At 40.4% G+C, this 26,459-nt stretch overlaps 1 protein-coding gene across 1 annotated transcript; it reads right to left on the bottom strand.

The window, feature by feature from the left end:
* Window positions 1-874: 874 nt before the first annotated feature.
* On the bottom strand, window positions 875-19,761 carry LOC110534454 (sodium/potassium/calcium exchanger 2-like). The gene is made up of 9 exons (XM_090187400.1): window positions 18,637-19,761; window positions 8,788-8,820; window positions 5,818-5,941; window positions 5,492-5,584; window positions 5,025-5,095; window positions 4,721-4,861; window positions 4,460-4,549; window positions 3,789-3,955; window positions 875-3,516 (listed from the first exon to the last, which is right to left on the bottom strand). Exons 1-9 carry the CDS (start codon window positions 19,576-19,578, stop codon window positions 3,267-3,269), a joined length of 1,911 nt encoding a protein of 636 aa, XP_090043526.1. The 5' UTR covers window positions 19,579-19,761; the 3' UTR covers window positions 875-3,266.
* Window positions 19,762-26,459: the final 6,698 nt, after the last annotated feature.

Below are 26,459 nucleotides of genomic sequence, written 5' to 3'. Positions count from 1 at the left end.
GATCCACTCCCCTATTACTTTTTTTCAGGAATTAATTGCTTTTGTTTGACTAGTTTCCTTCTCTGAACTCCAACTCAGTAACATGTTTTAATTGTTCCATGTTGCATTTATATTTTTGTTCAGTGTGTAATAAGGTGTCATATTCTATTCATGACATTTCTACCTGCAACGTTCGACTACGTTTGCCAACTGAATTTGTCCCGGGTTGCTGTGGTTCTTTTCAACCACTAGGAAGAGCTATTAGGTTATGTTCTTACACTGAGTGGATTAAACAATAGGAACACCTTCCTAATCTTGAGTTGCCCCTCCCCCTTTTGTCCTCAGAACTGCCTGAGTTCCTCTGGACGTGGACTCTGCAAGGTGTCAAAAGCGTTCCACCAGGATGCTGGCCCATGTTGACATTAATGCTTCCTACACTTGTGTCAAGTTGGCTGGATTCCCTGATACACGCGGGGAAACTGTTTGTGTGAAACCCAGCAGCGTTACAGTTCTTGACACACTCAAACCGGTGTGCCTGGTACCGACTACCGTACCCCATTCAAAGGCACTTAAATCTTTTAACTTGTCCATTCACCCTCTGAATGGCCCACACACACAATCCATGTCTCAAGGCTTAAAAATCCTTTAACCTGCCTCCTTCCTTTCATCTACACTGATTGAAGTGGATTTAACAAGTGACATCAAGAAGAGATCATAGCTTTCACCTGGTCATTTTGTAATAGAAAGAGCCGGTGTTTGTAACCAAATCCATAATGTATGCACCATTGCACCCTATAATGAATCTTTGTATATTATAGAGGACAACATTTATTGGATAGTTTTGACTGGTAAGTTTTGGGTGATTTGATTCTGAAATAAAGCAATTGACGCCTACATTTCAAACAAAGTTTCATTTATTATCATATGACATTTTTTTATACAGAATGACTGATATGATTTTGACAATATTATACATGATTCAAGTACACATGATTATGATTCATATACATGATTCATACTTAAATATATGGTTTGTAACAGAAATATAAAAGCCTGGCCACTCATTGTTTGTTCTGTATTGTGATAGACTTCCACGCCATCCATATAGTTCTGCATATTGACAGATTTTCCTTCCTGCTCATCTATACATTAAAATGTTACACACGCATAAGATCCATTGAAAAAGGATATCAACAAATTGCACACTAGATATGAAAGTGCTTCCCTTTAATGTGGCTGTCTAAAGTTAAGATGTTATCTGCCATCTAACAGTGTTCTGTAGAGATCCACATTGATCCCTAAAGTAGTGGAAGCAATATTGGTCTGACTATAAGATGGAATGATCATATTGTGAGTTGACATTACAGCTCACAAACTGTTTGTATGCATACAAATTGCATACATGAGAGAAAACAAATTGACAATGAGGAAATTGGCTTAGAGAAATTAACCAACAAAGTGAAGGGGGATACAGTAATACATGGAAAATCTTTTAACAAAGATAATCCACTATTTTAAGTTGTGAATATAGCAGCCTATTTATTTGGCCTATTCAGTGTGGGATGGTTCAATTATTATTGTTAAAAAAATCACATATAGTATATCCCAGTGATATGCTTTGCGATTGCCAGTGAAAGTGTAAGCACCGTACTGCAATGGTAAAGTAACAATTCTGCAGCAACTAAATAGTTTGACATTTTTTTATGATCGATCTTATAGTGGAGAAGAAACATATAGATTTTTTTTACAGAGAAGAACTATTGATTATCCGGATAATATCATTCACATGCTATTTTGCTTTGGTCAATATAAAATCTTCAACCCCTATTCTGTTCAGTTGATCACAAGTGAAGAAGAAAAACACAGGATGTTATTCAGATATACATGTTACTGTTTGCTGTATTATACCGAGAAAACAAGCAAACAAATAACGTCGAAAAATGTATATATTTAGATGTTGCCTATATGATTCTGAAGCACACAAACTGTATCAAACATGGAAAAAAATGATCATTTGTACAGAGTTCACAACCCCCACTTTAGATGTTTTTACACTTCACATCTGCTTCTACATCTGCACTGTTTGGGGTTTTAGTCTGGGTTTCTGTACAGCACTTTGTGACATCTGCTGATGTAAAAAGGGGCTTTATAAATACATTTGCTTGAAAGGGGTTGTTGTACACCGAAAGGGGTTTAATATGTGCCTACATCATACGGTGTGCTGAATTTCACATCTGTCGACCATTTTAGCTATTGACATTTGTCATGTTCCACAACTGATTTGCATATAGAATAAGTGGAAGTACTTTTACCGAAACTTTACCGAAACTTTACCAAAACTTTTTCAAACATAAAAATGTTGTAGCATTAGGTACAGTAGATTTGCTCAACTGGAATCACCTTAATATTAAGTGTCAAACAAGTTGGAAAATATGGGTTGGGGTTACGAAACAGAAGATAAATTAACATTAGAAATACTATATTATATTTACTTAACAAAATTGTCCCAAACAAAACCACCGTCTTCATATTAATATCATTTTCTCTTCATATACACTTTTACCTTTCCAAACTTTGCAAGTTCATACAACCATGTACCAGTTATAAACCAAAATCAGAACTGTACAAGTTTTAGATTTTGATTTGAGAACAAAAACCTTTTGGGTTTTGCAATGAATCATTTGTAATATAAATACATCTGAAAACTAATTTACAAAAATCAAGAAAAACACTTCCGCTTGATCAGTGCAACCTTCCCACACTTCTCTGGCAGGTTCCACTTTCTGGTTAGGACAATGCTGGACCTTTTCCAGAGTTCCACTTCATACAGTCATCAAGGTTTTTGAGCCCGACTGACAGTCGGTACCAGTTGATACCTGACTAATTCAAATATATTCTCTAATCATATCACATAGTCCTCTGGATTGGAGTAACCAGACGTGGTCCTACTCTCCATCATAGGCGTGATTACAATTGCCTGTTTGTCAGCCAACGACGGATTCAAACCAACCGAAGCTCTCGATGTGGTCATGTGACGTGGAGAGAGACCCACCCCGTTGGGCCGTAGCATCGTGAAATCAATCGCTCATCGTCAGGTCCGTCTGCCCTGCACAATAAGTTCGCAAATTATCATCTGCAGGTTGTGCTCGGACATTTGAAATCAATCAATCACGCCAGGCTCGTTTTTTCTACTGCTCCTCACAACGGAAGCCCCCATTGACAACTGGAGGATTATATGATTGTGTGTCTTTGTGTTTCCAGGGGGTTCGGGGTTGAAGAGGGGCTTTTCAGATGGAGATGGGACACACGATGATCTTGTCTTCCAGCATGACGCTGGTTACCAGGAAGAAGATGTACAGTAAAAACATGAGGCCTCCCAGCACCTTGCTCATCTTCCACTTGCAGGAAGCGATGGAGATGATGACGAAGAGCAACATGAGGAAGAGGAGCACGATGGCGCAGAACAGACCGTTGCTGCTCACCTGCACCGCCTTGAAGTCATTGATTAGGCCGTAGACGAGCCACGGGAACGGCAGGCTGGAAGGGTAGACGGAGAAACAGAGAAATCACTTGTACCGTCACCGTCTAGAAGAGACTACATGGTGGTGAAGTGAAAACATAGTTGCAGTTGATCCTTTGACTTTCCAGGTTGACATTTTCGCCATTCAGAAGAGCATAGATCTGTGCAAAGCTACTGTAACATTGCAAATGTGGAGCGACAGAGCTTGCCCGAGAAAAACATCAAAGAATGACTCATTCATGCAAACAGGAGTTTTTAAAATGTTAAATGTGCTTTTAGGCCGACTTACCCCACGGTGATGTCAAATATGTTGGAGCCCACAGAGCTGGACACAGCCATGTCACCAAGGCCTTTCCGGGCTACAATGACACTGGTGATTAGATCAGGGATTGAGGTACCAGCTGCTAATATGGTCAATCCCATGATCTCCTCTGTAATCCAGAAGGTCTCTCCAACCTGAGAGTGAAAATGGGTTAACTACATTGTTCAAACAAAGACGAAGAATCCGATTCGGCGTTATGACGTCTGGCAGTAGACACGGCTGAAACTCAATCGAATGACTGGGTCTTGTTTGGATTGGTTGGCTCTTCTTCTATAGTCGAGGTTAACGTTGATCTGACGGGGGAGCTAGTAGGTACTACTGGAAGTAGTTGCTTAGCTGTTAGGATTATGTGTCGTGGTCACACACAGACTGATATGCTTCCACCATAATCAAAAGACCAAAGGTGAGGTGATGTAATGATTGACACATTTTTTGGCCTTATAACAGTCATCTCAATTCTAGAGTAAAGAATCATGCCGGCTCTATTCATGGCACTTCTACCTGCAACGTTTCACAACATTTGACTTTGGGCCCTCCTGAACGCAACCCTGTTCCTGTATCAGGAGTCAAAACGATAAAAACAAACCCTGTTTTGATTGGCTCAGAATGAGAGTGACAGGTGCCAGGGAGGGGCTTACCTGATGAGCCCACCATACCATGAGGTAGGAGAAGGCAGCAATCCAACAGATTGAACCAATGAAGGTTATGGGGAAGAACTTTGTGGAAGTCTAAAAAAAAACACAAAAAAAACAAGGTTTCATGAAAACTTTTAATGTCCTTTTGAAGCATCAGCGGCATAGAGTTTCACAAATCAATCAACCAAACGACCTACCTACCAATCAATCATAGCTACACCGCAAATGTTAATGTAGTCTGAGGAGTATCGCAGCTCCACTTACCTCTCTCCTGACATCCGGCAGAGAGAGCCACAGGGGGAAGACGATGGGGAGGATAAGGAGATACGTTATTCGTTTGCGGTTCGTCTCCGGCCACTCCAAACTCAGAGGAGCGTCCTCATCTTCCTCCTCCTCCTCCTCAGCCTACCAAACAGAGAGGGGGTGGGGAGTTAGAGAGAAACAGTGACAGGAATACCAAGGCTATAAAACATATTTGATTTAAGCAGAACTCATTTATCCAGTGTGTGTCAGTTACTCTCTTAAACATCATCACTGATTTTGGAGGTATTTGGTAGACAAAGCCTACCGGTCCTATGTCGCCGTTCGCAGGCGAAGTGACTTCCACTGTCACGTTGGAACTGTTGGGGATGCTTTTGTCTGCGTAGAGAGACAGAAATATAGAGAAAGGCCAGGAGTTAGACTTGAAGGAGAGACAGTGAGAGGCACTGGAGGAAGTAATGCAATATATATTATGTATATACAGTATATTTAAGCAATAAGGCCTGAGGCGGTGTGGTATATGGCCAATATACCACGGCTAAGGGCTGTTCTGAAGCAAATATACCACAAAAACCAGAGGTGCCTTATTGATATTATAAACTGGTTACAAATGTAGTTAGAACAGTAAAAATAGATGTTTTGTCATACCCGTGGTATACGGTCTCATGTACCACGGCTTTCAGCCAATCAGCATTCAGGGCTGGAACCACCCAGTTTATAATATAGTATTTCAACACATTTAACATTTACGTACATTTAAAATGTAAAGCTCACCTGCGACACCGTTGGGTTTTTCCCCGTCCCCACCTCCTTGACATTTCTGTTTGGCCATCTTGTGAAGAATGGATGCCTTCTCTTTGAATCGCCCTGAAACACAATCATTGCTACAGAGAGTCAGTGATGAACCCCAATGATATGAACCTAGCTACGGATTCCCCACTAATAGAAACATAAAACATGACACATATTTTATTTGGTTTCCATTAATGAGAAATGATGAAAACATGCCTAATACAGAAGCATATTGAATCAAATACATCAAATATAGAGATTGGAAGTGTGTCTATATTGAAGGTGTGTCAAAAAAAACTTTGTTTTACCCCCCAGTCCCTCACCCTCACTGAGGGGGTCCAGGGTGTGGATCATGAGCTGGAAGATGCTATTCCTCATCAGGGAGTTGTGGAGGGAGGCTGATGATCCTCCTCTCTGGAGACGGGGCTTGGCCTGCAGTAGAGACCAAGGGCATAGGCTGCTTTAACATCTCTAAACCAGAGGATCATCTATAGCTTCAATACTAGATCATCTATAGCTTCAATACTAGATCATCTATAGCTTCAATACTAGATAATCTATAGCTTCAATGCTAGATAATCTATAGCTTCAATGCTAGATAATCTATAGCTTCAATACTAGATAATCTATAGCTTCAATGCTAGATAATCTATAGCTTCAATACTAGATAATCTATAGCTTCAATACTAGATCACCTATAGCTTCAATACTAAATCACCTATAGCTTCAATACTAGATAATCTATAGCTTCAATACTAGATCATCTATAGCTTCAATACTAGATAATCTATAGCTTCAATACTAGGTCTATAGCTTCAATACTAGATCATCTATAGCTTCAATACTAGATCATCTATAGCTTCAATACTAGATCATTTATAGCTTCAATACTAGATAATCTATAGCTTCAATGCTAGATAATCTATAGCTTCAAAACTAGATCTATAGCTTCAATACTAGATAATCTATAGCTTCAAAACTAGATCATCTATAGCTTCAATACTAGATCATCTATAGCTTCAATACTAGATCATCTATAGCTTCAATACTAGATCATCTATAGCTTCAATACTAGATAATCTATAGCTTCAATACTAGGTCTATAGCTTCAATACTAGATCATCTATTGCTTCAATACTATATCATCTATAGCTTCAATACTAGATCATCTATAGCTTCAATACTAGATAATCTATAGCTTCAAAGCTAGATAATCTATAGCTTCAAAACTAGATCTATAGCTTCAATACTAGATCATCTATAGCTTCAAAACTAGATCATCTATAGCTTCAATACTAGATCATCTATAGCTTCAATACTAGATCATCTATAGCTTCAATACTAGATCATCTATAGCTTCAATACTAGATCATCTATAGCTTCAATACTAGATCATATATAGCTTCAATACTAGGTCTATAGCTTCAATACTAGATCATCTATAGCTTCAATACTAGATCATCTATAGCTTCAATACTAGGTATATAGCTTCAATACTAGGTCTATAGCTTCAATACTAGATCACCTATAGCTTCAATACTAGATCACCTATAGCTTCAATACTAGATCACCTATAGCTTCAATACTAGATATATAGCTTCAATACTAGATCATCTATAGCTTCAATACTAGATCATCTATAGCTTCAAAACTAGATCATCTATAGCTTCAATACTAGATCATCTATAGCTTCAATACTAGATCATCTATAGCTTCAATACTAGGTCTATAGCTTCAATACTAGATCATCTATAGCTTCAAAACTAGATCATCTATAGCTTCAATACTAGATCATCTATAGCTTCAATACTAGGTCTATAGCTTCAATACTAGGTCTATAGCTTCAATACTAGATCACCTATAGCTTCAATACTAGATCACCTATAGCTTCAATACTAGATCACCTATAGCTTCAATACTAGATCTATAGCTTCAATACTAGATCATCTATAGCTTCAATACTAGATCATCTATAGCTTCAAAACTAGATCATCTATAGCTTCAATACTAGATCATCTATAGCTTCAAAACTAGATCATCTATAGCTTCAATACTAGATCACCTATAGCTTCAATACTAGATAATCTATAGCTTCAATACTATATCATCTATAGCTTCAATACTAGATCATCTATAGCTTCAATACTAGATCATCTATAGCTTCAATACTAGATCATATATAGCTTCAATACTAGATCACCTATAGCTTCAATACTAGGTCTATAGCTTCAATACTAGATCATCTATAGCTTCAATACTAGATAATCTATAGCTTCAATACTAGGTCTATAGCTTCAATACTAGGTCTATAGCTTCAATACTAGATCACCTATAGCTTCAATACTAGATCACCTATAGCTTCAATACTAGATCATCTATAGCTTCAATACTAGATCATCTATAGCTTCAATACTAGATAATCTATAGCTTCAAAACTAGATCATCTATAGCTTCAGTACTAGATCATCTATAGCTTCAATACTAGATCATCTATAGCTTCAATACTAGATCATCTATAGCTTCAATACTAGATCATCTATATCTTTAATACATACATATCTAATCTACAGCTGCAGGTGTGGTATCAATTTGGCTTTCAATTCAGTCACGTGAACTGAGATTCAATATATGAATTGAGTTTCGATTTTACTTTACTGGTTTGACCCCAACCCTGAACTCACAATGCATCTGTGTCTTTGGTACCTAGTGGCGTAACAATGACGCAGTTGAACACAGCGGTATGCACAGTGAATGCACAGTGTGACGTGTCAAGTGCGTGAGTGTCAATAATGAGGGTCTTGTAGTGCAAACCAGCTGCGTATATTTAGAGAGTTGATATATTTAGAGAGTTAGGTCAACTTTTGATCTAATTCTAGACATTCAGTTACATAGCAGTGTTTAAATATTGCCCATGTTAATGGGGAGCCAACATGGCTGCCATAGAAGGTTGAAGTGTCGTGTAAATGCATCATAATGCTCCTTCTAGACATTCAGTTTCATAATATTTGTTTAATATTCCTCAAGTAATGTTAGTGGGGAGCTAACATGGCTGCCATGTTGAATGTTGAAGTGTCATGTAAATGTGTCTTAATGCAGAAATGCCATTGGCCCAACACTCTAAACACATGGCTCTGGTGTTCATTGTATTCAATGCAGCATTGCGTTCTATGGCGACATGCTTTATGTGCTTGCTTAAGAGCACTGGATATTCAGTACTGTCAATATGACAGTACACGTACAAATACATATTAAGATGCAACGACAGAACATAAACATACCGTCAGCTTGTTTTCGACGTCCCCCGTGCTTGCCTTCAAAGGAAAGAAGTAAAGAGAAAGAAATGCATGTATGAAGTCACACACAATCGCACTTAAACAGAAAATACAATCTGCCAAGAAATGCTAGTTATTGACAAGACGATGTAGCCTAATGAATGAAATAAAAGCGGCCATCATGGTAAATGATCAGGATATGAAAGTGTCAATGGGCCAGCCAGTTTCAAAATGATCCATAGAGAATGTACAGGTTGTAAGGCAGCTGGGAAGACATGGCGGCTCGGCAGCTGGGAAGACAAAGTCTTTCAAACCTACAGATGCAGCTCCTCTAATCTAAAGCCAACGGTTCTTCAGAGGACATATACCGGACAGTGGTGGAGACAAAATCTACACAACTGTTTGAGAGAGAAATTCAATTGAGAAAGCATACTGATTTTCCGTTTGGAATGTAAGGTACAGTATGATACCATAGCAAGCAGTAGGTTTCCCTGTCTAAAATAGGAAAGCCATTTGTGAAGACTATGGGACATGTATAGCAAAACAGGCTAAGATGGCATGACGTGTTGGGAATGCACGAAGCAAAATATCATGTGATTGTGTGAGAACATTGGAACATTTGGTTTGTGGCGTACATTCATGCACACCACTGTTGCACAACGTAACATGCCCGTTCTGTTAACCTCTATAGAGGATTGCTTCTGGGTTTTATATAACAAGGACCGTGGTTGAATCTGTGTTTGAAATTCACTGCTCGACTGAAGGACCTTACAGGTAAATTGTATGTGTGGGGTAGAGAGATGTAGACATTCATAAAGCATGTTAAACACTATTATTGAGTCCATGCAACTTATTTTGCACATTTTTGCTCCTGAACTTATTTAGACTTGCCATAACAAAGGGGTTGAGTACTTTTGCTTTTTAATTGATCGAAAAATGGAAAAACATTGACGATATGGTGTAGCATGTCGGCCAGTGACAAAAACATCTACATTTAATCCATTTTAAATTCAGGCTGTGAACAAAATGTGGAAAAAGTCCAGGGGTTTGAATACTTTCTGAAGGCACTGTAAAATCAATGATTTGAAAAGAATGAATAAACTTCAATACAACCCTGTGCAAAGACAACAGAACTGTGCATCACCTTAGCAGCTTGCTATGGTCAGACACGTTGTTATACTACAGGCAAGCATGACATACTAATAAATATTACCTGTTAAAACGGGAGAGGAAACAGCTTGAATTATAGGAGCTAAAAGTCTTGAGTTACAGGAGCAATTTGACTACGCAGACATCGGCCAAGTGTTAGCCATACTGTAGTGTTAGCCATACTGTAGTGTTAGCCATACTGTAGTGTTTGTAGTGTTAGCCATACTGTAGTGTTAGCCATACTGTAGTGTTAGCCTAATGTATGTTTGAATTCTAAAACAGATTATGATTACCCACATTTTTTTTATTTACTGAATTTCAATTATTTTCTTCAATTAGCATTGTTGAAACCCCTGAACAGCCCTGTTATTTGTCTACCAGAAAATGGGACAACAATTACACAACCATTTTGGATCAATGACGAGTCATGTAGTCTTGTTAAGTGCTTCCACTGGGGTTAGGAGGATCCATCCATAGGCACTAATAGCCGTCTCTCAAAGTGTTAGCGGATGAGCGTTAGCCATGTGAGCGCCCAAACTAAGGCCTTTCCAGTAAGGCAGGCTAAGGCCTTGTGCTGTGTTTGATTCCCGGCGGTTGGCTGTTGCCTAATGCTCACATGGCCCTACGGGTTATACAGGTTATTGGGCATTGAGCCTCTAAACCTGCAGAGCATCTGCTGCCAGAGCTTAGGGTTAGGAATGGATGGATTGGCAAGACGGAGAGCTGTTGGAGGTTTACATTGTGGCCTGGCTTACTGTGGGAGGCAGGTAGTCTAGCAGAACATTGGACCAGTAACAGAAAGGTCGATGGTTCGTATCACCGATCCGACTAGGTGAAAAATCTGCCGATGTGCCCTTGAGCAAGGCAATTAGCTAATTTCTCCTGTAAGTTGCTCTGGATAAGAGCGCCTGCTAAATGACTAAAATGTCAAATGTACAAATGTATCCCTTCTGAAACCACTGCCAAAACATCGCCACACTGCCCAGTTTGCTTAACAGTTGGTCTGCTGCGTGTAATGTGATCTGAAATGGGCGCCATTATCATAACTAGCACACAAGCATTTCACTGCACCTTTTATAAACTTGTGTATGTGATGAATGCCTTTTATTTTTTATTTGATGGCGACAGGACATAAACACTGACCCTGTAAAATGGATTCTTAACAGAACTCCCACCTAGGTCAGGAGGGGAGTGGGTTTGGAGAATTCATTGCTTAGTTTGCAGAAACTCAAGGTTTTCGGCGTAGCCACAAATAGGGTAGCAACAAATTGGGTAGACACAATACAAATATAGCAATAATATTTAGCAAATTCATCTTTGTTCAACTGAAAAGTAATTGGCCTTATACTAGGCTACAGCTTATTGCATTAACCCTGTACTACAGTAGGCTAAATCAGGTTCACACAGAGTGTTTCTTGGTAGTCTTAAACAAATCTACTTTGAAACAAAAGTATACACCTCACACACATGGTTATTGGTTTAAAAAGACACCTGTACCTGTCACATATAGAGTTGAAATGTATTACATTTTGAGTTTGCATCCCAATATTACACTTTATATACATCACAGAAGTTTTAAATATAACAAAACCATTTGACAGAGTTTATTTACATTTTTTATAATGTTGATTAATCATGAAAAATTTTAACAGTCCACCCATGAGGCCACTAGAGGGGAATTTGGTCATTTTACTGCAGGAAATGGGATTTATTAAAGAACAAATAGTGATTTGACAAATTCTGTAGGCCAATCTAGACAAACATTTTGTGGTGAATTATGTATGAGTCGACATATAAAAACGAATACCAAAAAGAAAGGAGCACAGGATGAACGGTGATTCATATGATTATAATAGAGCCTCATCAAATTCATAGTTATTAACTCTTGCCAACATTATAACAGAGGCATAGATAGATGTCTCTAGGTACAGAATCTGGGATGGAGTAAACAATGCACTAATGAGTGATCCATTTGCGCCACAAACAGGGTAATTGAAGTTAATTCAAGTTCACTGATTAATAGGGATCGTTACATTCACTGCCATTGTTTTTATATCACGTAGCTTGGTCTCCCTAACTCTCTTTATGCCTCTGCAATAACAATGGAAACATAGTTATATATTTTTTTACTTTAAGTACTATTTTCCACAAAGTGTTTTGGCTGTAAAAGCGTATTCAAACACTAGACATGTCCTCATAGCTTAAACAATATTTACCAAAATTCTGGGTAATGGCTTGGAGAGGGAATTTGCAGGGTTTTCATACTCTCCATACATGAACATACATGCAAACACACAAACTGGACATACATACACACATATATACACATGCTGTACTATAACAAATATCTGGGATGAGAAAATCAACATATATATATATATATATAAAATGCATATTTTTTTACTTCTTTCAGTGCCTCAATAACAGGAAATAGCTAAGTCTGGAATTCAATCAAAGTTGCACTGCAGGGGGTAACTGCCCCATTGGAAAGTGCATGTTAGGGAAGGAATGGGAAAGGGGGATACCTAGTCAGTTGTACAACTGAATGCATTCAACTGAAATGTGTCTTCTGTATTTAACCCAACCCCTCTGAGTCAGAGAGGTCCGGAGGGCTGCCTTAATCAACATCCACGTCTTCGGTGCCCGGGGGAACAGTGGGTTAACTGCCTTGTTATCTAATGCGATGAATTAAAGTGTCATTAATTCAAACTGCCAATCAAAATTATCTTTAAGATCTTCATAAGGAACACGTGAAGTTTTTCGAAAATAACTATTATTCACAGTATACTGTAGCCGTAAGTTCCATAAGGCTGCCAGCCGGCCAGCCAAGGCTTTCTGCGAAGCCGGGAGTTTCTGCAAGTATCCTTGCAAGGCAGAAGTCAATTGTGTCCACCTGACCTGCCAAGCTCCCAGACTTAGAGAGGATTAATCCACAGAGATAACCGTATTTAGAACAGTAATTTAAAACCCTTCATGTGAACTCTCATAACAACCTTCACATGTCACAACGTGACGTTTGATTCGACCCTCAGACTTTTATTACACTTATTTTGTATTCGGTTGAATATTGGTTGTTACTTGGGTGGGGTTACAACCCTTAAGGGCCCCAGTGTCCATTGGATATAGAAGATCTTGGATAGAGAATAACATGTTAAGTGTGTTATCAGTACCCTTTCTCCATGGGAAAGAAGTTAACCCAATCACAATACAAGTACACTTTTAGTTACAATTAATAACAAAGACTGGAGCATAAGCAATATAGACAATACATTCATCAGCTGTTTTTATGGTCTTCCCTATTTCTGAGCCAATGAAACACACTGTAGCTGATTGGTCAGTTGTGGCCCTGGGGTTTAGCACAGGAAGTGAACCCGCACAATAAAGGTAAACATTATACTAAAGCAGGGCCCTCCAACCCTGTTCCTGGAGAGCTACCCTCCTGTAGGTTTTCACTCCATCCCCAGTTGTAATTAACCCGATTCATCTCATCAACCAGATAATTATTAGAATCAGGTGCGCTTGATTAGGGTTCAAGTGAAAACCTACAGGACCGTAGCTCTCCAGGAACAGAGCCCTGTACTAAAGATTATGGAAGCATGGTCCACAATCATGTCATTGAGAGGCATGATTGAAAGGAAACTGCTGATGGAAATACGTGAACACTGGTAGTTGCTTTCTTTCTAAATCATAAGTGAGGATTTTTCCCTGCAACATAAGCATGCAGTCTTGTCTCTTGCAAAAAATCTCCAGCAAACACTTCCTAGTGTATTCAGATCATGCTGGTCAAAATGTTCCAATGTCCATACTAGCATACTATTTAGAATGCATTCCCAATAGATTGCTTCATTCTACTAAGTACTGTATGCTAGTGTATTATACTGAAAAAAATATATAAATGGAACATGCAACAATTAACAATTTTACTGAGTTACAGTTCATATAAGGAAATCAGTCAATTGGAATATATTCATTAGGCCCTAATCTATGTATTTCACATGATTGGGGATACAGATATGCATCTAAAAAGTAGGGGTGTGGATCAGAAAACCAGACCATCATTTACCTCATGCAGCGTGACAAATCTCCTTCACATGGAATTGATTAGGCTGTTGACTGTGACCTGTAGAATGTTGTCCCACTTCTCTTCAATGGCTGTGCGAAGTTGCTGAATAATGGCGTGAACTTTGAAACACGCTGTCATACACATCAACCCAGAGCATCCCGAACATGCTCGATGGGTGACATGTCTGGTGAGTATGCAGGCCATGGAAGAACTGAGACATTTTCAGCTTACAGATCCTTGTGACATGGGGCTGTGCATTATCATGCTCAAACATGAGGTGATGGCGGCGGAAGAATGGCACGACAATGGGCCTCAGGGTCTCGTCACGGTATCTCCGTCAATAAAATGCAATTGTGTTCATTGTCCGTAGCTTATGCCTGCTCATACCATAACCCCACTCTGTTCACAACATTTTGACATCAGCAAACCGCTCGCTCCACACAGCGCCATACACGTGGTCTGCAGTTGTGGAGGCCAGTTGGACGTACTGCCAAATTCTCTAAAACAACATTGGATGCAGCTTTTGGTAGAGAAATGTGCATTACATTTTCCAGCAACAGCTCTGTTGGACATTCCTGCAGTCCGCATGCCAATTACACGCTCCCTCAAAACTTGAGACATCTGTGGCATTGTGCTGTGTGAAAAAGCTACACATTTTACAGTGGCCTTTTATTGTCCCGAGCACAAGGTGCACCTGTGTAATGGTCATGCTGTCTAATCAGCTTCTTGATATGCCCCACCTGTCAGGTGAATGGGTTATCTTGGCAAATTGAGAAATGCTCACGAGCAGGGATGTAAACAAATGTGTGCACATCTTTGAGAAATAAGCTTTTTGTGCATATTGAACATTTCAGGGATATTTTATTCCAGCTCATAAAACATGAGAACAACACTTTACATCTTGCTTTTACCTTTTTGTTCAGTGTGTATATATAGTGGATGTAGAGAAACATAATGTGAAAAAGATCCTCTTCTGTTGATTGCTAGTTCTTTGAGTCACTGTAGGCTTCTGTGTCTTTAGTCAGTCAGCTTTAGTCAGTCAGCTGCAGCAGGTTAGTTACATCATGCCCAGGGCTCGATTCCCGATAGCGATGGAACTTATGCTGCGTTCCTAACCAAGTGGGAAGGACGTAATTACCAGTTGTGAAGTCATGAATACAGTTTGATGCATCATGCATTCACGTGCTTTGAACTTTGTCAAGAAAGGCTGATTGGCTAATGGCCAACAAGCTGCGTCAACCATAAACTATAAGTACAGCTATCATTCTTGTAAACAAATGATCGTGTTCCAAAACCTTGTTAAAAGATTGCTTTAAAAAAATAATGTTAGTTGTTACATTTAACTGTCGAAAATGCAGTTATTGAGGTAATTTCCTTAGTATGTGCCGTCAGAGGTCAGCATGTGGGATAAATTGGAGTTTAGGGATGATAGACAAGTTTCCCACTACTAATTAGGAGTTGGAGGGGAATTTAATTGAAAAGTTCCAGTCATATGTGGTAAATACCACCTTCCCAATCGGTTAAAATGCAGCATTAAGTTTAGGAGCATTTTAACGATGCATCGTTCCTATAACAGCTGAAGATCTTATGCGTTTCCCAAAACACCACAAAACGTTCAGTGTTGTTGGATCATATGTCGATACTGATAGGATCAAAAGAAAGGCAGCACTGCTGTCGGATCAGCTTTCGCCTTTCAAGTCTTACTTTAACAGTATAAATATTCCACAATACTGACGACAGTTCAGCTCCTATATAGATATTATCACTTATGGCTGCAAATATTGAGGCAGATTATTCTAATGCTAACCCTATACCAATGCACTAGATCACAAATGAGGTATTGCGCACACACAACATTAAATATATTGACGTAATTACATACAGTAGCCTCGAATTATCAACAACAACAAAAAACTCAGTTGATTGAACATTAACTTGATGTCAATATGGTTTAAATATATAGGTCTTTACTGTACTTATATTTTAATTCGGGCATCTTGTTTTTCATTTAAGAATAGTTTGTAACAATTGTAACTGAAGTCCGCGGCTGGTCACAGAAGGTACAGATAGGCCTAAACATCTTGATGCTATGTTTGGTGTAGATCTTCTGTGTATAAAGTAACGCAGAAGGGCAAATAAGCATTTAACAACACACCTGGCTGTTGTACGAGTGGTCTGGGGGCAGTTGGTAAATAATGAGCGTTTTCAAGTGCAACTGTACTAACGATGGTTTTGGGAAACAGCTCGGAGCTTTAACGATGCTCCTACGAGGGTCCTAACAATGAATTTAGCCTTGAGATGCTTTTGGGAAACTGAGTCCAGCCCAGGAGTCAGTCGCATTATATTCGCTGTCGTCACCAATGGAAATGAGATAAGGGTTTAAGAAGGATTGGAGTCTTAGAATAATCAAGTGTGGTGAGTTCTTCCTGACTTCCACCATCTTACACATATATACATATCTCTCTCTCGCTGCATATATGTATATATATAGCTTGGGTTAAGAGCACAGACTACTCTGAATGACAAAACAATAAACACAATTAGTAAAAAAAAAAAATCGAACTTTTCCAAGTGTTGGGTGAGTTTTGCTCTCCACGCCAGCAGAAGCACCTGGCTAAAATTACTTGTGGTAAATGGATTGGAGGATTTGCAGAGGGATTACTTAAGAACCACAGACATATGAGGGCAAGCAAGTCGTACATCATGTGCTGGCTGGTTAAAAAGCCCTAGGGAGTCAGACCAGTACAAGGACGAGAGACTCCCTGTGAACAGGGCCGTTTTCTCAGAAGGACAGAATACAAACAGAGTTTTTATATCCCCTTGATGATAGAAATAGTAACCACCTCTTCAATAGTGGCGCTCGCGTCGCAACGTTAAGATCCGAGGTGTAAACGGAACGTACCACACATCAAATAACTACTGATCAAATACTGTATGTCATGTAAAGATGTAAGGGACAAGTTTGCCGCTACCCACTAAATGTTGCTGTCGCTGCAACATTGGTTCTTATATAAAGAAAAAAAATGTGGCTCGTAATTTAGCTATCATTAAATTAATCGAAATAAGTATTTTTAAAAGTACTGCTTGCTGGAATCATTATATCAAAACTCATTGCTAGATATTTCTTTACAATATCTAGTGTCTCAATGTGGTGAGACGATGATAATAACTAGTACGTATGGATGTTATTTTCTTCTCAATGCCAACTACAGGCCGATAATCTAGTCCAAATTGCACAGGAGTATTAAAGTATGAACCCCTGAAGATCTGGAATTGGGATGAAATTACAAGTCAAAAGCTACAGGTAAGCCCTAACAATCACAGCCAACATCCAGCTAGGCTTCACCTGTGCTCCGTAAGAGTGTGACTCTGAGTATATAACATCTGAGAGCAATGAATCAGACTCCAACTGAAGACAAAAGACAAGAACACAGCAGGTTGGACACGTGTAGGAGATATGTCACAACAGTAAGAGTTTTTTTTTGTGTGTATTTATTCTATCTATAGCTGTGCACGTCAATTTATTTGCTGTGTCTTGTGGGGGTTGGCCCTAAATGTTTTATCCCATGAAAATGTATGTATAGCCTCCTTAAAATCTGAAGTTGGGTTGGTGTTGTTTTTTTGACATTAAGGGCCAGCATTGCTGGAGAATTACTAGCCAGCCGATCTTGATAATAAAGTCATGACGTTTACTACATGTGGGAGTTTTACGAAAACGGTGAATGCCGTACTGTAGCCTACTGTCTTTATCTCAACTCTGGCCGTGAAGAGATGTTGAATGAATACAGCTGTTGAGAAGCCGGCTCAAAGGGACACACTGTGCAGTGCACATTGTTGGGCCTATCCACTCAAACGTGTCTATCCTTTGAAGAAACGTGGCCACACCAAACTACCCTCTGGAGCCATGTTGATAATAAGAATTGGAATCTCCAAACATTGAGACCTCGTCAGAGTGACCACCCTCCCCCATTTGCAGACCGTTACAGATATTGACAGTTGGTTGGTTCCCATGTTTAAGACTCCCTCAGATAACCACAGACCCCTGAATTCAGTAAACCAGTTAGTGTGTAACCGATTTCCTATAGGTCGATGAATGTCGAAGTTAATGACAAAGTCAATAAAATGGTGTGTAATTACAGTATCCATCATCAAGAAGATAAAAAGTCTACATATTTATTTCTTAAAATGGCATATAAATATTTCCTAAACACTGTGTAAATGTGTCTTGTGTACAGTAATATGGTTAAAACGTTTAAGGGAAAACTAGATTGCGTAACGTTAGCTGACTGACTACTACGAGTGCTGTATGCATGGTGAGCCAGCTTTGCAAAGGGCTCAGAGGCCTGGTATTTAATATGGGAGTGGATGGAAGACTCCATGGAGCAACCTGCTTGGTGGTTTGACTTAGTCAGCACGAATAGGGAGGGCCATCTCTGTGTGGCCATGCACAGGTGACATGCAGCTAAACCCAGTGTTAATCCCTGGGCAGCCAGAGGTTTTTGGCGTCTGTCCGTCTACCTGGCCCGCAGGACGACTTTAAAATACCCTTCCCTTACGCTGCACGCGAGCAGCCTCCTGCCAAAAGCAAAAGGAACGTGAGTTAAGAATACATCTGGGGAGGAAAAGGTGGCGGCAAAACTCACCTTAGGAGCGGCCTCCACCTCTTCCACTTGATTCTGGCCCAATTGACTCTTTATGAAGGTCTCTACATCTGCGTTGAACTTCATAAAGGTCACATAACTCAAGTAGCACATCAGCAAGGCGATACTTTCCCACAGAAAGATCTGGTTATCCAAAAAGAACAGGATGAGCATCAACAGACCAATGATGTAGAAGGAGACGTCTCTAAAGAGGGGCCACCAGGTCAACTGGAGAATCTCCCTGGAGAACAGGGCGCACATCCCGATGACAAACAGGATGTTGAACACGGCCGAACCCACAATGGTTCCTATGCCCACGTTGCTGTGGGAGACGAACACCCCGATGACGGAGGTGAAGAGTTCCGGGGCAGAACCCCCGGCCGCCATGAAGGTTGCCCCGGCAACGTCGTCCGAGATCTGTAGTTTCTCCGTGATCACAGTCAGGGCCGGGACAAAGAACTCGTCGCACACAATGGCTAAGGCGATGAACATGTACAACATCCCGAACATGTGCAGACAGACGGCCCCCTGCCTTCTCTCCTCCAGGTTGAAGAGATCCGTGGGGTAGTCCCCCTGGTTCACCTCGTCCATGGAAGACTTCATGGCCACGGGCATGTCCTCCATCATGGAGACGTTGTGGCCTCCCTGGTCCTTGGTGGTGAGCAGAGTTCTGCGGGGGGCCGACTGCAGTAGGTCTCCCCCGGACAAAGCAGCGGGGGAGGAGGAAAGTAGATCCCCTCCATTTCCATCACGCCCAGTAGAAGAAGTAGTCCACTGGAAGGCACCCAATGAGAAGACCGTGCTGAGGGTCACGATGCTGAGGACGAAAGCTAGAATCCTTATGGGCCTCAGTTTTCTCCGGACGTGGAGGTAGTGATGCCTTCTGCTCAGGGGGAAGGAGTCCTTCTGGGACCCCATGTCAGCACCTGGGAGCATCAGTTCCATCGCTGTTGCATCGGTGGAGGCTGAGGCTCAGGCTGGCTGTGAGGCTGCTCTGGCTCTGGCTGGTTTAGCACGAGCGCTTGCCTTACGGTGTCGCGGAGAGCATAGTCCTCTAAACACAACAACCGACGGGCCCCTGATGTTCTCCAGGGTCTGGGGCATATAAAGGTTTCCTCATATTAGTGTCTGGAAAACACAAAAGGGGAAGAGAGAAGATTATTACAAGGTAAACCATCGCTCACATCTGTAGAAATATCAACAGGCGCAATGTGAACCTTAGTTTAGACTAAGTTATAGGCCTAGGTCTAGATTTATATACACTGAGTGTACAAAACATTAAGAACACCTGCTCTTTCCGTGACAGACTGACCAGGTGAAATCTATGACCCCTTATTGATGTCACTTGTTAAATCCCCTTCAATCAGTGTAGACGAAGAGTTGGAGACAGGTTAAAGAAGTATTTTAAAGCCTTGAGACTATTGAGAGGTATTGAGAGGTATTATGGTAGTAGGTGTCAAGAACTAAAATGCTCAACAGTTTCTTGTGTATCAAGAATGGTCGACCGCCCAAAGGACATCCAGCCAACTTGACACAACTGTGGGAAGCATTGGAGTCAACATGGGCCAGCATCCCTGTGGAATTCTTTTTGACACTTTGTAGAGTCCATGCCTAATGAATTTAGTCTGTTCTGAGGGCCAAAGGGGAGTGGGGATAAAATGGAATATTAGGAAGGTGTTCTTAATGTTTTGTACACTCAGTGTACAAGCCCTGTGTCTCAACATTTACTGTACACCTACCAAGGACCAGTAAGCTATAGGCCTAGTCCTTCTTTCTTTGAATTCCACTTTAATCAAAATTGGTAAATTGCTAAATTGGTTTCAGGGATTCTTCAGCGCTATCCCAGGGACCGGTGCCGTTTACTGACCAGGGCTTGAGGAACACTGCGATAGATCACTATTTTCTGTCCAATCTAATGTATATACTCTAGTTGGTGTGTTTGCAAGTAACCATAAATGAAATTACAGCCGCGCTACTTTACAGATGAATCCTACCCAGCTATCTCTAATATTTGTAAACTCACTGATTTTAAAAAGCCTGTGCTGTTGTAAATCGAATCTCAGCTGAATGGCATTCTCACATAAATCAAAATCATTGCTTAATGAAACATAATAGATATTGATTTTGAAATATGAATACTTTGCACGAAGCGAGTTACTTCAAATGCATTCGGTTGACTTGATTACAGTTTGATTTCTCCATGTACCTGCATCAGTACCCACAAGCTTTGCTTAACCAAGCTTAGCCTAGGCTATTATGGTTATCAAAACCGTGGGAAAGTATCTTGAAAATCTTTCCAATATCTTTAAAAGACGCATCTGTTCGTGTGGTTATGACAGAGCAGATATCTAAAAGCAGAAGTCGTGTGTTAGGTGAGGTGATAGGTGATAGCTGCTTAGAATTGCTAAACCAATTAGGCTAATTTAAAACCTCCAAGCTTACAGTTCACATTTCTTGACTGGCAATTTCCTCCAACGATAAGACTCAAAAGGAATGTAGCACATTGTAAACAGCAAATATATCCTTAGATCAACGATGAGCCCTATTCTGTTGCATAATTGCATAACACAGACCAAAGCCAATCAACTAACCACCTAGTTCATCTTGCAAACCACCATCCAAACCAATGCAATATCAAATGCAAAAATATCTTCAGAGCAAAAATAAATCCTCACAAAACAATGCGTAACAATTGAAAGAAAAGTCATAATTTACCACACTTGCAGTCTCCTGTTGGATGCTGTACAGAAGAAAAAAAGGTAGGTGGTGAGGAATTTGCCAGTAAAGCCAATCCTGAATGACAAGTTCCTGTAGACTCCAACTGTAGACTGTGAATAGCTAATGTAAATCTGCTCTAAAATTTCCTTAGCACCGAAGGGGTGGAGCTTACAGACACTAACAGTCAATCCTGTGGTGAGGTGACTCCTCCCCCTCTACCTTGTGCACCTGCCTACCCGGCCACGTGACAGGAATCAATCTCTTCTGTCTTTATTTGACTTGAGGTGAAAACGTGAGATCATGTTGCTAGAAAGACCAGAACCCAACCCTATTGATAGGCCTTATCCTACCAGGCCATTTTATTGTAGCCTGGCCTCAAAGACTAGACGTAACATAGTCAATGTAAATCTATGGCTCTCAATTTAGTATCATATGTTATGTTTGGCATGGTTACATAAGACAGTTTGTATAGTGTAATAACCAAAATAGCTCTACTAGTAGGTTGATACACATACACTAAATGACCAGTATACAGACACCTGCTCGTCGAACATCTAATTCCAATATCATGGTCATTAATATGGAGTTGGTCCCTCTTTTGCTACTATAACCGCCTCCACTCTTCTGGGAAGGCTTTCCACTAGATGTTGGAACATTGCGACGGGGACTTGCTTCCATTCAGCCGCAAGAGCATTAGTGAGCACTGATGTTGTGCGATTAGGCCTGGCTCACAATCTGCGTTACAGTTCCTCCCAAAGATTTTCAATGGGGTTGAGGTCAGGGCTCTGTGCAGGCCAGTCAAGTTCTTCCACACTGATCTCAACAAAAAAAAATCTCAATTTCTGTAGGGACCTCACTTTGTGCACGGGGGCATTGTCATGCCTTCCCCAAATGGTTGCCACAAAGTTGGAAGCACAGAACTGTTCAGAATGTCATTGTATGCTGTAGAGTTAAGATTTCCCTTCACTGGAACTAAGGGGCCTAGAACCATGAAAAACAGCCCCAGACCGTTATTCCTCCTCCACCAAACTTTACAGTTGGCACTATGCATTGGGCCAGGTAGCGTTCTCCTGGCATCCGCCAAACCCAGATTGGTGAAGCGTGATTCATCACTCCAGAGAACGCTTTTCCACTGCTCCAGAGTCCAATGGTAGCGAGCTTTACACCACTCCAGCCGAGGCTTGGTATTGCGCATGGTGATCTTAGGCTTGGGTGCGGATGCTCAGCCATGGAAACCCATTTCGTGAAGCTCCTGACGTTGCTTCCAGAGGCATTTTGGAACTCTGTAGTGAGCATGCGCTTCAGCACTCGGCGGTCCCGTTCTGTAAGCTTTTGTGGCCTACCATTTCGCACCTGAGCCATTGTTGCTCCTAGACGTTTCCACTTCACAATAATAACATTTACAGTTGACCAGCACAGCTCTAGCAGGGCATACATTTTACGAATTGACTTGTCTATGAAGATTGCATGGCTGTGTGCTCAATTGTATACACATGTCAGCAACTGGTGTGGCTGAAAGAGCCGAATCCACTCATTTGAAGGGGTGTCCATATACTTTTGTATATACAGTGCATTCGGAAAGTTTTCAGACCCCTTCCCTTTTTCCACATTTTGTTAAGTTACAGCCTTATTCTAAAATGGATTAAAAACAAAAAAAATCCTCATCAATCTACACACAATTCCCCATAATGACAAAGCAAAAACAGGTTTTAAATACTTTTGACAAATATATTACAATAAAAAACAGAAATACCTTATTTACATAAGTATTCAGACCCTTTGCTACGAGACTCGCTGCCAAAGGTGCTTCAACAAAGTACTGAGTAAAGGGTCTGAAAAACCCAGAGTCAGATGAACTCGTGGATACCATTTGTATGTCTCTGTGTCCAGTATGACTGAAGTTAGAGGTAGTTTCATGAGTTAATGCTAACTAGCATTAGCGCAATGACTGGAAGTCTAATCTTCCAGTCATTGAGCTAACGCTAGTTAGTAACTTCCTTCAAACTGCACGCAGATACATAAAAGTGGTATCCACGAGTTCATCTGACTCCTGGGAAGTAGATAAAGGGCCTCATTGCCAAAATCCCAAAGTATCCCTTTAAGTAAGTAAGCCTTGTCTGAGCCAGAAGGGCCCAAAGGGCAGAAGTCTATCTCCTGATTGCTTTATCTACCTTTAGTTGAGAGCACTGACTGTAAGTCGCTTTGGATAGAGCGTCTGCTAAACTACCAAAATGTAAATGTACTACAATTGTTGCACATTTTCAAAGACATAGCTATTGGTAAAGGAAATGTTTATTATGTTTTCTGTGGTAACATCAGTGGACTTTAGACTCATTGAGATGCTTTTTTATTTTTTTAATAAATATTATAAAATAATATCTGATTTGAAATACAATGTCACCAAGACTTAAAAGCCACACTGTATTCGCTATAGACCTACAGTACTATGTGTAGACCTGGGCGTCTGTCAAAGACCTGTCCTTATGGAGGCTCATTGTCATATGGCGCTGTAGGTAAGCACACTCAGGGATGGACAGAGGGCAGGAGGGGGGAGGGTAGTATTAGAATCCTTTCAACAGCTTCTTCTTCTTCTTCTTCTTCTTCTTCTGGAGACTAAAGCTGGTGGTGGTGAGGTCAGGCTAAACACGTGAGCCATTAGTGCTGTAACGCTCTGCTGCCTTTCTGCTGAAGGTGAGCTCAACTTATCTGACCTGTACTGGCTCTCTTCAGGTCTCTCTCTTGTCCCCCTCCCCCCACGGCCCCTTACATAGGCAGGCCATGAGGCAGCAGTTAGCCATCACCTGATAGAAAGGTAGAATGAGGTAAAGAAGACGGGACAGACATGTTTGTTCTGCTGTGTGCCTGTTCTTTGGCTGTGAACCTGTTGGCTGTACAATTGCATGCATATGGATTTCAGTACAGGAACCGTGAGCCTTCTGACACAGAAATCTTTACAGAATTAATACATTACATGGCTTTCAAACCTGCTCCAAACGATCGGTGGGTCCCCCACGGGACGGTTGAGCTAACGTAGGCTAATGCGATTAGCATAAAGTTGTAAGTAACAAGAAAATTTCCCAGGACATAGACATGTCTGACATTGGCAGAAAGCTTAAATTCTTGTTAAACTAACTGCACTGTCCAATTTACAGTAGCTATTACAGTGAAAGAATGCCATGCTATTGTTTGAGGAGAGTGCAGAGTTTTGAACTTGAAAAGTTATTAATAAACATTTGGGCAGTCTTGATACAACATTTTGAACAGAAATGCAACGGTTCATTGGATCAGTCTAAAACTTTGCACATACACTGCTGCCATCTAGTGGACAAAATCTAAATTGCATCTGAGCTGGAATAATACATTATGGCCTTTCTCAATTTTTGCTTTTTTAAACAGTTGTTTTTTTCTTTGTATTATCTTTTACCATATCTAATGTGTTATATTCTCCTACATTCCTTTCACATGTCCATAAACTTCAAAGTGTTTCCTTTGAAATGGTATCAAGAATATGCATATCCTTGCTTCAGGGCTTGAGCTACAGGCAGTTAGATTTGGGTATGTCATTTTAGGTGAAAATTAAAAAAAAAAGGGGTGGATCCTTGATTAAATGCTCTTGTCTATTACCATGTCGAGATAAAATAATATGCTCATGACTTTTATAAGAGTAAGAAGGCACTGTGTAGCAGAAGTATAGGATAGAAGTGTAGTAGAGAAGGGCACTGGTTACAGGAGGCTGGTGAGGGGAGGATGGCTCATAATAACATCTTGAATGGAGTGAATGGAATGGTATCAAACACATGGAAACCATGTGCTTGATACCATTCATTCCATTCCAGACGGTATTATGAGTCCATCCTCCCCAATTAATGTGCCACCAGTCACCTGTGGTACTAGTATACAGCTAAACTACTTTACAGGTTAGGTTACTTTGAAGCTGACCTTGGTGTTATCCTTCTAATATATGGGGGGATATAGTCTATATTCCAGTGTACTGGCAGTGGTCGCCGTGATACCCTGAAAAGAGCAATAGATTAAAGCAACTCTGTGAAAATGAGATTAAGATCGGTAATGACTCAAGCTCCTGTGCTGCACTGCTTTAAATAGATGCTAAGCATTGTGTATGGACACCCTTAATGGGTTACTGCAGTGGTTATTCAAACTTTTTTAGCGGGGGACCCTATTTTTTCCGCCAGAATTTTTGGGGACCCCATTCCACCCCAAATCACATGGCACAGCCTAAAATCAGTCAATTTAGATTTTTACATCAACAAATAACCTTCAATTAATTACACTTTCATCTCTTATCGAAATTAAATACATTTACTCAATAAAATGTTGTTTTTTATATTTTTTTATATTGTCGCATCCAATAATCTGTACTTTTAATGTTTTGTTCCTTTAAAAAAAATCTATATATGTATTGTATTTTTTTGGGCCTCCCCACTGCTGTTCCCCCAGTGGGGTCGTGACCCCTGCTTTGGTTACTGTGAGAATGACCCTATGTTGCTAGGTGGGAACCATTACCAGATTTGCCTATCTATGGGGCGGCAGGTAGCCTAGTGGTTAGAGCGTTGGATTAGTTACCGAAAGGATGCAAGATCGAATCCCTGAGCTGACAAGGTAAAAATCTGTCATTCTGCCCCTGAACAAGGCAGTTCTTAGGCCATCATTAAAAATAAGGATTTGTTCTTAACTGACTTGCCTAGTTAAATAACGGTAAAATAAATAAAAATGTGTGGACTACCTGATTCTTTGGAAGGAAAGAGAACAGGGTGGGTCATGGTAGAATATAATACAAGTTAATTAAAACAGAGAATTAACATTTATAATGAACAAGACAACAGCCACTGCAGGTAGAGTCAGAGCCATATGTTTAGCTCTTTACCAAGCAGAGATATTGCTACAGCAAGCCAATTACATCAGATATGGCACATTGCCACTGGGTCTTTCAGGATATGGACCAGCAATGAAGGACATGGACAAGAAGGAACAGGATAAAGCTGTGAATACTTTTAGTGCTGGATGGGGATGGTATATGTCCGCTCTCCGGCGACACCTCGCGGTCACATAGAGAAGCTGCATCAGTTTCATAACAGCACTTTTATTTT

The sequence above is a fragment of the Oncorhynchus mykiss genome, chromosome 10 (assembly GCF_057628025.1).
Source record: "Oncorhynchus mykiss isolate SJ-2025 chromosome 10, ASM5762802v1, whole genome shotgun sequence".
NCBI lineage: Eukaryota > Metazoa > Chordata > Actinopteri > Salmoniformes > Salmonidae > Oncorhynchus > Oncorhynchus mykiss.
Note: the sequence above shows the minus strand (reverse complement) of the source record. Positions and strands in the feature narration are given on the sequence as shown.